Source organism: Medicago sativa, chromosome 6, assembly GCF_051527215.1.
Source record: "Medicago sativa cultivar Bolivia chromosome 6, Bolivia_mono, whole genome shotgun sequence".
Classification (NCBI taxonomy): Eukaryota; Viridiplantae; Streptophyta; class Magnoliopsida; order Fabales; family Fabaceae; genus Medicago; species Medicago sativa.
Window position 1 is genome coordinate 61712883 of NC_140754.1, and position 13566 is coordinate 61726448.

The following is a 13566-nucleotide window of genomic DNA, read 5'->3' on the forward strand; positions in this document are numbered from 1 at the left end:
GCATGCAATTATCGTTTACATTTTTGTCGTAAAAACCTATCGAACAAAATAAAAATTGTCATAAAAGAGTCGAGCAGCACGGCACAACACTCTATTTACACTAAAGGCGCACGAGCGTGTTTGATTTTTGCTATAATTAATGTAATAATGTGCTTAAATGAATGTAAAATAAATATTTCACAAAATAAAAATATGTCTTCACTCATGCACACAACATCCAAATATGAACCAATGGAAATGAGTCGAGTCAAACTTGTATGAGCTTGACTCTGACTCGATAAGAATTGGTTCGGCTCGAAACTTGATTCGAGTTCGATACGAACTCTTTTTTAATCTTGAGTTCAACTCTTAAAGTTAACGAACAATGTAGTTCATCTCTTTAGGTTCAATCGATAGTATAGAAAATCGTTACTAGTTTTAATATTGGCTCGTATGCCACCTCTATCCCTATATAAAGGACCATGGATTAATTCACAAAAAATAATAAAGTTTTATTTAGGTAATATTAAATTTTTAATCATATGTTTTCTTTTTAAAAAAATTATCTGTCAAATAATTATATATCTCTTTCGAGCTATCCTATCTGTCTCAAATATAAACAAAAATTGGTCGACGAATGTTAACATATTTGGTTTAAAATTTGTACAAAATACATCAACTTATGTTGACCAAATTTTGCTTGCATTTTAAGACTAAAGGAGGACTTAGTTACCGATTAATAATTATTTGACTGGTAAAATCGCTTAATTGTGCTTATACATCTTCTCTGATGTTCAAATGAGCGATAAATAGTTTATCTTTCTAACTACAACGTTTATTTTTGTTAAAAAAAAAAAACTATAACCGTTATTTCTTATTGGCTTGAAATTGGAAGATGATTAAGGATATTTTAATTAGAAAAATAAAAGGGAATCAAGATATCGTATTTGAAGAGCTGTTCTCAAAGCTAAGATGATTTTGAAAAGTTGTTTAAACATGAGAATTAGTCTTCGTAGGACTATTTTTTTAAGGAAGTCTTTGTAGGACTATTCTTCGTAGGACTATTTTTTTTTTAATCAAGATATCTATAATGCGGGTTTTGAAGTTTCAACAATACGGTTATCAATGACTTCGTTAAAACTTATATTGTTTTTTTAACAAACAAAAATGAGATATATTACCACAAAGAAATGGTTCTACCCTCTAGCACAAAGTGTGCATAGAAGAGTAGCACAAGTAACAACAAGTATCCTGAATAATTACAAAAAAGACAGGCAATCGATGCCCAAACATGCAAGGGGTTGCTGCCACCACAAATGGTAACCAAAAGGGAAACAAACTTTTTTAGCTTTAAGCCAATTCAAGGAAGTAATTTTGACCTTTTCCATGAGCTGCATAATCGAGTTTAATTTATTAGAAAATAGTATGTTATTTCTTTCTGTCCAAAGCAAATAAACTGTGCATAACCAAATCAGCTGCAAAAACGTCCGTCGGGGTTTGTAACCTCCTAAAGAATAAGCAAACTCGTGAAAATAATCCATAATATGTTGGGGATCCACCGACACCACTCCAATCCAAGCTTTGACATGATTCCATAACTCACTAAATGTCGGACAATGAATTAAAAGGTGATCTACTGTTTCGTTGTTACCACATCCAGACACACAATTGAAAGTCTGGCGGATAATGCCACGCCGCACCAAATTATCCTTTGTAGGCCACCTGTTGCGATTAAGGCGCCACACACAAATTGAAACCTTCAAAGGTGCATTTCTATGCCAAATTACGTCAATAAACTCATCGTGATCGTGCATCTCCTGCCTCATAAGCATTTGATACACACCATGGACCGTGTAACGATCTACCACATTCGGACGCCACTGCCAAACATCTGAAGTAGTTTCCTGCAAAGTAACATTAGAAAGCACAGATATACATTCCTTCATTAGGTCCTCCTCCCAAGCCAACAACCTACGACGCCACCCCCAAGCTTCTCCTCCCTCCCCCAACCTAATAAACATATTTCCGCCACCGTCTTATCCTTATAAACAGATAAATCAATCAGCCTCCTAAACCTCTCCCTAAGAGGGACCGCCCCCACCCAACAGTCTGACCAAAAATAGGATTTCATGCCATTACCTATTTTCACTCGAATGTTCTTCTCAAACCTACTACCTCCCTCAATTCCAAAACCCTCGCGAATTTTCACCATCTCCCTCCACCAAGTAGACCCATGTCTACCCCCATCCTTGCCCCTTCTCAATGCTGTGCCGGACAGATAACACCTTATACCACAATCACTCCCTATCCACCACTTATATTGTTAAACTAAATTTCTTTTCAACACTTCAATCCTTGATGTTGTAACTAGTAATTGGTTCCCTAAATAATCGATCGATAAAAGAACTATTTGATTGCAAAAATGAGGATAAGTGGTCCTAGATATGGAAGTTTAAAGCTTTTGAGAAAATTGAATTTCTCATTTGGCATATTAACCTCAATGCAATCCATTTCTTTAACGATTTTATCATTGAAAAAACTTTCTCGCATGGTGTTATAGACTGCATTATTGGTAGACCAATTTGGAATGCTAAGAAAACTAAATTTATCATTGGTTAGGAGGAACAAGTGATTTAGATCATAGAACCTGCTGCTAGGCATTGTGCTTACAACTTCCTCCCCATTCTGTTTTTTAAAATAGTTAATTACAAAAAACAATTTTATGTAATTTTAAAATTTTTAGTTTTTTTATTTTTTTAATTATAAATGACGTGGACATTTATTTACACATGTGGCATCGAGAAAAAAAAAGAAAAAGAAAAAGCAATGTCACTGCCATGTAGGAGATTTTGCTGACTCAATGGGGTCGGGGGTCAATCCTGAAGAATCTTCATTTTTCAAGGGTGAAATCTAAAAAAAAAAAATTACAGGGGCTAAAACTAAAAGTGCACCATATTACAGGTGCCAAAAACACTATTAACCCATTTTTTATTTATGTTTTTGAGAAAATCAAAGTTAAAATATTTACAGGGGCCAAAAACACTATTAACCCATTTTTTATTTATGTTTTTGAGAAAATCAAAGTTAAAATATTTATCAGCATACCAATCCAAATATTCAAAAAAAGTTTTTTTCCTCTTGAATCAACATGTGCTGGTTTGATGACCATATGAATTGCCATAGCGATATACTTACGTATATAATAGTAAAATTACATAGCTTGTGTATGATTTTAATATTTTTCACATTAAAATAAGAAGCCTTTGGAAACTTGTACTATTTTCTTTCAGTCCAATTTTAGAAGAAAAAGGCTTTAGAAAAGGAAAATTGATTGTACCAAAACAAAACAAAAAAAAAAAAAAAAAGGAAAATTGAAGAAAAAGGCCTATCGTATTTCTTCAACAGAGAAAAAGATAAATTAGTAGATTTCATTTTTTTAGAGAAATGATGTTTGCCTAATTATTTTATGATAATTTTTGTACATTTTCTCTCTCATATTCGTATTATATTCTTACTCTCTCTTCATTTTTTTCTCTCTATTGCTTTACCAATAAAAATATTCTTACTCTCTCTTCATTTTTTTTCTCTCTATTGCTTTACCAATAAAAAGAGAGAAAAAGAGAGTAGTTATAAAAATCAGCACCAAATAATTATACAAATATAATTATTGTTTTAATAGAATATATAACATTTAGGAGTAGACATCTATACATCAACACCTCCATATACATTAGCATACAAATATCGTTTACATTTTTGTCATAAAAAAACTCTTAGATTTATTGTTTTTATCTACTCTATATACATTTAAATCAATCTGTTATATTTACTAATTTTATAGTATTTAAAATAACATTATGTTCTTAAAAAAAAAAATTTAGGTTTAACCACGTTTGACCCACATAAATTAAAATCATTAATTGATGTGACAATTCAGAATGTTTTGATTGGTTGTGTGTGCAAAACTGTTTTGGACCGTCAACTCACCACTATTAAACTCTTGTTATATTGTTGGTAAAAAAATAAACATAGTTTGTTACAATTTTTATTTTTATAACAAACTTTAAGAAAATAATAGATTTGTTATTTTTATTTAAAATAAATAAATATTATATCTTGGGTCTCATTTATTGCTATTTAAAGCAAGAGAGCGCACACAATAGAATAGTAACTAGAAACACCATTCTTCTCTTATAGTTCTTCAGTTCACGTCTCTGCTTCTTTTTTGTAAGTCAATTTACTTCTTTATTTTAACTTCAGTGATTTTTATACTTATTTCTCTCTATTGATTTCTTATGATGTTTTTTGGTTGAGCTAGGACGCTAGTTATAGTCATTCAAATAGGAACAATCACACTATCGATAACAATAATATACGGAAGTTCCTTGCCAGTTTTGGCTTTAGTTTAGGGTTTTGTTGTGCTAGTTCAGATCCTGTTTTGATTAGTTTAGCACTGCAGTAGCTGTTTCTGGTATTTCCACTTGTTGGTTTTTGTTTTCAGAAATGATAAACAAACACAATTTTTTAAACACGGTATCGACATCACCGTATATTATACCGTTTTTTTCTTTTTTTTCTTTCCCTCTTCCTTCCCCTGTACTGCAACCCTCACTCACTCTCTTCTTCAACCTTTGATCTCTTTCTCTGTCACACAACCATACTCCGCCTCCGCTCCCTCTCCGATTAGCTTCCGACCGTCACAACATTCATTCTCTTATTACTCTCCCGAAGCATGTGACAGCCGGCGGAACTTCCAAATCTGGACGGCATGTGAAGGTGGTTGTCGATGGTGGTGACGACGATGAGGGTGGTGGTGGTTGTGAGGACGAGGTGTGGTTCTGACGGTGGGATGGGAGGATGTGGTGGTGGGGAGGAAGATGGTGGGACATCTGGAGAACGACGAGACTTCAGAGAGAGGGGGAGAGAGAGAGAGAGAGAGAGAGAGAGAGAGTGAACGTGTGTGGTGTTGGTCGGAGGATGGTGACAGTGGTAGTGGTAGGAAGGAGGTGGTATGAGGATGGTGGTGGTGTTAGTTTAGAGAGAAACAAACACTACTAGAAAAACGCAAATTAGAGACGGATTTTAGGGAAGGACAAAATTCCCTCACTAATTGTGACGGATTTAGAGACGGATTCTTATGTTAACCACAAAAATTGAATTGCCAAATATTAGTGAGGGAATGGTTTAAACATCCCTCACAAAAAATCCCTCACAAAATATCCGTCACTAAATCCATCCCTAAACTGATTAGCTGAATATTTGTTACGGACTTTGACACGGAATTGGTCCTTCTCCAATGTTTCCCTCACTAAATCCATCACTAATGTCAACTAAATAGTTGGTGAGGAAATTAATCCCTCACAAACAATTTTCATAAATTAATTATTATCGATAATAATAATGAAAAACTGAATTATTCCCCCCAATTATTTCAGATTTTGGCTTTCGCTCCTCTCATACTAAAACATTCCCCCTCTTTTGTTTTCTCACAAACCCTAAAATAAATTTTTCCCCCAAAAATTTGCCTCTGAACGCAGAACCCACGCAAAGTTGAATTTTCCCCCAAATTCACTGAACCCACAAATTGAACCCTTCCTTCAAAATTGAATCCTTCCTTCTAAAAACTTCAAATCGAATCTCAAAGATGAAAATCGAATCCTTCCTTAGTAACATTCTTCTCTGAACCTCTCTCAAATCAACTCGTAAACCACAAATCTTTGCTGAATCTCACTCCTAAAATCGAATCTTCACTGAATCCTTCCTTCTCCCAATATCGTTTCTTCAAATCTTCGCTGAATCTCAAATCTTCAGTGAAACTCAGAATTTCCATCACTAAAATCTTTCCTTCTCATCGATGAACTCACAGTAACCTCTCTCTCTCAATCTAAGAATTTATATTTATTTATTAATTTTTTATATTTATTGTAATCTGATTTGGGTTTTGTGGGGGTTACAGTGAACTCACTCTCCTTTCTGAATCCAAAAGTGAATCAGTGAACTTGCTCACTCACTTTCTCTGAAACAGGTGAATCCAAACTCTTCCTTCTGTTTGTTATTAATTTTGATTTTGATTTTCAATTTTGGATTTTGACTGATTGTTGAAGACTGGATTATATAACTTTTGATTTTGTTGAAGATTGGTAGTATGAGACTTGTTTTAGATTATAGATTATTGTATAGGTCCTGCAATTTGGTTGTTTATAATGATATTTCATTGGATTTTTGTTTAAAAAAATGAAGAAAGTGTGTTTGAAAACCAATTGAAAGAGAAGAAACCATCTGATAATCTAATAAATTCTCAAACTAAAATTAGAGATAAATATTTCACATTCAATAGTCCATAGAGATAAATGAAAATATAAACAATGGTCAAACTTTATAGTCATGTAAACAGACATTCAACAATCTCTGTGTGTGTCTGTATTGTATACTTATAGTTATGTATATAGATATATAGATTTTTTTTGAGGAAATGATATACAGATATAAACAACTTAGCTTTGGTGGCTGAGTTTTGTAGGTGTGTGGCTGGTAGTTGTCTGTGCCTTGGCCTACGGTTTTTCTGGTGGGCAGCAGCATCTATTTTGGCAATCTGTCGCGGCTGTTGTCACTGTTGGATGTTTGTTTGTGGTTGTCAGCCTTGTGTTGTTGCTGCAGTCTGCTTGTTGGTGCTCAGTTATAGGTTTATTTCATTGTTTTTGTGCTGCGGCTGCTGTATGTTTAGTGTGTATCTATTCTGGTTTCTAAAATAATAATTGATGATTGCATGAAAAAGGGTTCTGAATATGTGAGGTAATTATGAATCTTGCGAAGCTTAGTTGGGGGTACCATTTTTTGCACATCCCAACTTGAACCTATCATCTGTAAGTCTATAACTCAGCATTGTCTCTCCTAGAGTCTTGTGTTCTTATCTGCATTTGAGCTCTTATTTTGATGTATTCAGGAAAAATGGAGCCCACTGCACTCTCTTGCCTTATCATTTCAGATTTTTAGTATGGACAAGCTTCTTGAAAGTGGTCATGATATTGATTTCCTGAATAAGGTGCGTTTTTTTATATTATATGTATGTCAATTTTTACATAATATTTGCCTAGCTGTAAATAAGATAATTTGATCGACATGAAGGTCTCACTGCACTTATAGCCATCTTTTTCCGAAAGGTGCAAGTCCTCATGTCAAGGATAAGGTGTGGATAAATTACTTATGTTCATATACTGTTGACTGCGTTCTGCAAGTGTGAGTATGTGTTTATATTTATTGATATGGCAGGATGGAGCTACTCCACTTCATTATGCAGTTCAAATTGGTGCAAAGCAAACTATGAAATTATTGATCAAATACAACGTTGGTGTCAATGTGGCAGATAATGTGAGCGTTTTTATAAACACAAGCATTTTCTAACTATAAATAAGTTCTTCAGTTTTACTTGTTGTATATTGGTTATTTACTATTAATAATCTCTCAGGAAGGTTGGACCCCATAGCACGTTGCCGTTCAAAGCCAGAATAGAGATATAGCAAAAATTGTTAGTCAATGGCGCATATAGGTTGATAAAAAATAAGGTATTTCTTTGTACATTCCACTACAGAGCTCAATAATTTATATGCAACATGGTGAACATGTATAATTAATTTATGATGATTTTTTTATTCTTGTGTTAGATCTCTTATTAGAAAGAAAAAAAACATTAGATGAGGGCCAGGCCCAATAGGGCGAATTAATTAGACAATCAAAATTGAATTAATATTGCAGTTAATCAGTTGGATAAATTGTAGTCGGTGCAGAACATTTTTTCACGTAGAGCTATCAGTAGTGGTTATTGTGGCAGAGAGGCTAAGATCAGTAATCCATTCTAACCAGTTTGAATGTGTGAATTCTGTTTTCTTAGGGAGCAAATGACTAAATTGGAAATGGTCTCTCAACGTCATCTACATCCACATCCATCTACTTGATATATAGATATATAATATGTATAATATATGGTTATTTTGATAGCTTGGTTGCTACTTGTAGTACCATTAAAAATGTTGGAAGTGTTTCTTATGAAACTTATTTTGAGAGGTTCCTTATGACTCTATGTATTTTGAGAGTGCTGAACAATTGTTGTAAACGGTGATGAATGTATGTGATGGGTATGAAGACAATTTATCAAGTGTTTTTAATTGTATTTCTTATGCTTTAATATAGTAAATGCATTTGCATTATTAATATAATTAATTAATGAAATCTGGTAGGAAATTGAATATTAAATCAATAATACAATTTTCTGTTTGAATTTCCTCACTAATTAGTTATGGAATCAAATTTGTTTGTAGTTTGTGAGGGAATTCAGTTTCATTACAATTAGTGATGAAATATACCCTCACAATTTGAGAGGGAAAACCAATCCATCATTAATTAGTGACGGAAATATTGGTAATAAGTGTTGGAATGATCCCTCACAATTATAGAGGGAACAAGAATCCCTCACTAATTACTGACGGATTTGTCCTAGTTTTAGAACATTTATGGTTCATATTTTAGTGACGAATTTATATAATTAGTGAGGGATTTTATCCGTGTCAATTAGGGACGGAAACCAAAATCCCTCACTAATATTTAGCAAGGCCAATATTCTTAAGGGATTACCGGTCGTCACTAAATCCGTCACTAAATTCATTAGTGAGGGAATAATGGTAGTTTAGTGACGGATTGCTACCCTCTCTAAAATCGATTTTTCTAGTAGTGAAAACAGAGAACTTGCACGGTAGAGGAAAAGAAGAGGGTGTGTAGTGGTTTCACAAAATTGCCCTTGACTTAAAGGTTGAAATAACAAAACTGCCCATGGTGTTGGTATTGTGTCTGGAGTTTTGTGTTTACTTATCATTCCTCGTTTGTTTTCGTCTTGCGGTTGTGGCTTACATGGTTTTGAATTGACTTTTTTTCTTTCGACTATAACCTAAACAAACTTTCCTATAAAATGCAATCTTTTTGGGTCATTTAAAAAGATAAGTATCCTTTTACAATATAAAAGTACAACATATATACCTATAGATTAATTATATCCTTAAACAAATTTGTCTATACAATTCTCTCAAATTTAAAATTCAATTGTTTGTATCGTGCTATTTTTTTGGCGTCATTCAAAAAAATAAGACTTTATATTATATGTTTGGTGTCATTGAAAAAGATATGTATAGTTTGTTATATATTTGTTTTTTTTTTTTGAAAGGGATTTTGTTATATATTTGTTGTGTAGTTCAAAATATAAGAATTTACTCTTTCAAAAAAAAGAAAAGAATTTATATTATAATATATGAAAATTAAAATAATATTTTATAAAAATTATATTCTATTTTAGCTTTTTAAAAAAATTATTAAAATGGGTTCGAACTCCGGTACCTCCACTTGTGTGTGAGTTTAAAATGGTGTATCTTTGGACCGGTCCATCCAGTCCATTCTAAATAAGCCCATAAAATAACAATAAAAAAAGAGCTGAGCCCTAGATCCTATATAGACTGATTTCACATTAAATCTGTATTGCTTTCCACGTCTAGGTAGCGAGGGTTCTCAAGAGGAAGAAAATTCCTGTGATTACGAGTAGGTACAGTAGCGGAGAACTTTTAACTTCTTCTTGTCGTAGTTTATGTTACAATGGTTTGTATGATAGTAATAATCCAAGGGTTGATGATAATAGTAATAATTTAGTTTTTTTTTAAGGGTTTATGAGCTTCGGTGTTGGTTTTCTTTGGAATAATAGATAAAGGTGTTAGGTCAATTTACTTTGGAATAATAATTGATAATGATATATATTTCCTATGATGTAGATTGATAGAAACCCACACGACAGTGATGATTGTTAAGACGATCCTTTGTTCTAACGAAAAGCAACTCAAGGTCTCCACATGGTAATGTTTGCATACATTAATTTCACCTTTCAAATCTATTTTTTTAACAGTCTATTGTTTTTCTCCAAACAATAATTTGGAATGTGTCAATAATAGTATTTGTCTATGAATCTTATATTTCAGTGAGAGGTTGCTGAAAAAGACGATTTTGGATGCAAGGGCACTAATTCAAACCAAGAAGAATCAGATGGATTCTATCCGAACCGAAATTTCTAAGCTAGTCCCGTATCCACTAGTATACAGTGCTCTTCCTCTGGTATGTATATTAATTAACTCTATTGCTGCATCTTTCTTTATTCAAGCATTTTTAACCAACCAATGTCTTAGGATTGAACTGAACAAGTCTTTTGATTTTTCTTATTTTTTAATGTTTTTTATATGGTTATTTATGCAGATACGGACTTATTTTCATCAGAAAAATTTGACTCAGCTTCTACAGATCGTCATATATTTTTGTGAAGTAGTTGCTTGCAATCTTCTTTTTATGGAATATGAAAGGTATTCTAGATTTTAAATGTAAATATGGTTGACTAGCTTATTATTTCATTGGATTTGTATGATAACATGTTCTTCCAATCACCCTTCATTCATATGTAAATAATATATCAATCATTCCGCATTGTGCAATCCTTTAAGGAACAATAACATATAGAGCAACAATGTTGATATTAGGAAGAAAAGAACTAAGTAGTAGTAATGCGGCATGCGGTTCTTTTATTTTCCAACACCTTAGATAAGTCAAAGTTATGTTTAGTGAAATTTATATTGTTTAATTATTGTTGAATTTTGTATCTGAAGTCTCAATGTTGTTTAGGGAATTCATCCCCGAAATGAAGGAAGCTATAGCTAGTTTATGCTATGTTGGAGCAAAGTATAGTGAACTTCCAGACTTGCAGAAGCTTCGTTCACAATTTTCTATAAAATATGGGGAAAAATTCATAGCTAGTCTAGCAGAATTTGGTGTTAACAAACAGGTACTGTGAATGTGAATGAATTTATATGCACCTTAAGCTTTTGTTTTTGTGGATAAAACTTCTTATGCAGTTTAAATTGCAGGTGATAAACTTGGGCGAAGTTCCGGAACCACTTGTTGAGGAAAGAAACAAACTTCTAAAAGAAATTGCTACTCAGTTCAACATAAATTGGAATCCTCCCATGGTATTGAAGTTTGGATGCGATTGCGGATGCGATTGTTCAAGTTGCGGATGCTGCAAATAATTTTACATTTCCACAAACTATAAACAAAAATAGTTTGCAGATTTTATTTTCTAAGAATCTGGGTGGTTGAAATTAGCTGTTACAATCCATATTAGATGTAAATATTTTAGTGTCTCAAATTTACTTGGTACAATCGAGATTTTGGGATTGGTATTGGTTTGTTGATCATGTCCAATTCTATGGATTAATTTTTTTTTTTTTGGTTACATAAAGTTTAGGTGGGTTCGGCTCCGGTAACCACCAGGGTCAGGGCAGGCCTCCGGGCCCAAAGGGCACTTACAGAGGTACTTACAGATTACCCACCAACACAGTCCTCACATCGGCAGCGGGAATCGAACACACAACCTTCTGAGGGGAAGTGACCCGTTCCTTACCAACTGAGCCAACGTGTGTTGGTATTCTATGGATTATTTTGAAGGTTTAAATATGTTATTCGTCCCTGCAAATAGGGGTCGCTTAAAATTTCGTCCCTGCAATCGCTAATCCTTTTTTTTTGCCCCTGCAAAGTTTAATCAGTTAAAAATTCGTCCCTTGACACAGTTAATGACTGCCACGTCATCAAAATTACCATAATGGCATGGGAATTGACGAAAATACCCCTGGGCTAATTTTTTTTTTCCTTCAAAAATATTTTTTTTTCCAAAATTTTGAAAATTCTTTTTTAAATTAAAAAAATCTGAAAAAATAATTAAAAGTCAAAAAAAAATTCGGAAAAAAACTGTTAAAATTAAAACTGAAAAATTTTCGGGAAAAAAAAAACAAAAAAAAAATAAGCCAGGGGTATTTTCGTCAATTCCCATGCCATTTTGTTAATTTGATGACGTGGCAGTCATTAACTTGGTCAAGGGACGAATTTTTAACTGATTAAACTTTGCAGGGGCAAAAAAAAAAGGATTAGCGATTGCAGGGATGGAATTTTAAGCGACCCCTATTTGGAGGGACGAATAACATATTTAAGCCTATTTTGAATTAGATAGATCAACAGAACCTTTTGTTATATGTTCAAATGTGAGATTACAATAGAAATCCTTTTATCAACTTTTCTTGCTTAAGAGTGACAATTTGTGTCTTCATACAAATTATAATACTATCAAATTAGTAATAATATTACAAGTAACTATTGTTACAAACAGTGTTACTTTCATATTATATGCTATTTAAGATTACACGTGTTTTTTATGAAGATCACCCAGTATAGAAATCCATATATATAAAAGAAATTTTTATTTACTAAAATCAATTTTTTTTAGGGAAAAAGTATTTTTCTTTAAGAAATTCTTAGATGGAAACGTAAGTAACATGTCAGCATTTACAAACAACCAATAAAAACATTACACCTCATTTCATTTATTAAAAAAATTTAAAAATAAAATAAAGATGAAACGTGACCTCCTTATTACTACTACACTCTTTCCACATTGTTTTGAGCAAGTATTTTGTCCAACTCGTTCCTCCATTCAAACAAATAATACCGAACAATTACAGGGACATCGATCAATTTTAAACAAACAAATGATGTATTATGATTGGATTGCCATAATAGAAACTGAATCAGATTAATCACCAAAAAGAAGGGAAAAAAAACTACATCAGATTGGTAACCGTGAACTTCCATGTGTGTGAAGGACTTCAGTGGTTTTACTTAAAATCAAACCTTATTATGTCGCTAACTTCAGAACCTATTGAATTCAACACATTAAAATTTGAGAATTAATCTCCTCAAGGTCATATATAAACTCTGCCGTTGGTGAAACAATTCCTCAAAATAATGGCGGAAGAAGAGCACGCAATACGGAGAACACGTTTCATCTTTATTTTATTTATTAATTTTTTTAATAAATTAAATGAGGTGTAATGTTTTCATTGGTTGTTTGTAAATGCTGACATGTTACTTACGTTCCCATCTAAGAATTTCTCTTTTTCTTTTGTTGGTTTGTTTAACTAACGTATCTTTATTAATAAAATAGTTATAGCAAAGTGGTTCGTCTACCCGTTGGGGGTCTCGTACCACTTTTATGTAGGTTGTGTAAGTTGTAACACCTTTAGGGTTGATCTCTACACTTTAGTTATGGATGGCAATGGGTATCCTATGGGTAGGATACTACAGTGCCCTTCTCTATACTTGCGTTTGTAAAAAATACATGTATCTGAGTGTGTACTCTTGTGGGCAATAACTTTAGTGTCCTTCCCCATACTCTATGGGCACCTTAGTTTTCATACCCGCACTTATTACCCGCACTTTAACTATGAAAAAACAATAAAAATATCACAGTTGAAATAAAACTATGGTTCAAATTTTTTCAAATAACTCGTAAAATAGTACAAGTCGTTTTACAAAGTAACTAGTTGATAAAAAGAGGTTTGATGAATGTTGGAAGGATCCACCAATAGTTCCGGAATGTATTTCATCACAGCTCAAAACATGTCACATTAGAGTTTACAAAGGCACAAAATATGTTCTCGAATTTGCAAAATATATTAT

General features: G+C 32.9%; 1 protein-coding gene and 1 long non-coding RNA gene across 3 annotated transcripts; both read left to right on the top strand.

Annotated features, from left to right (window-relative positions):
• The first annotated feature begins 5705 nt into the window (after positions 1–5705).
• Positions 5706–8131, top strand: LOC146916120 (uncharacterized). 2 transcript variants are annotated; one of them, XR_015014876.1, is made up of 9 exons: positions 5706–5844; positions 5936–6004; positions 6500–6661; positions 6755–6842; positions 6923–7021; positions 7105–7165; positions 7249–7347; positions 7445–7541; positions 7868–8131. It is a non-coding gene; the product is annotated as an uncharacterized LOC146916120 (long non-coding RNA). The 2 variants fall into 2 exon arrangements; XR_015014877.1 differs by lacking the exons at positions 5706–5844; positions 5936–6004; positions 6500–6661; positions 7105–7165 and having other exon boundaries at positions 6704–6842; positions 7868–8089.
• A 1656-nt stretch (positions 8132–9787) lies between these two features.
• Positions 9788–11098, top strand: LOC146916121 (uncharacterized). Its single transcript, XM_085716865.1, has 5 exons — positions 9788–9866; positions 9990–10122; positions 10261–10364; positions 10681–10840; positions 10923–11098. The coding sequence occupies exons 1-5, from the start codon at positions 9811–9813 to the stop codon at positions 11082–11084; spliced, it is 615 nt and encodes a 204-aa protein (XP_085572991.1). The 5' UTR covers positions 9788–9810; the 3' UTR covers positions 11085–11098.
• The last annotated feature ends 2468 nt before the right edge of the window (positions 11099–13566 follow it).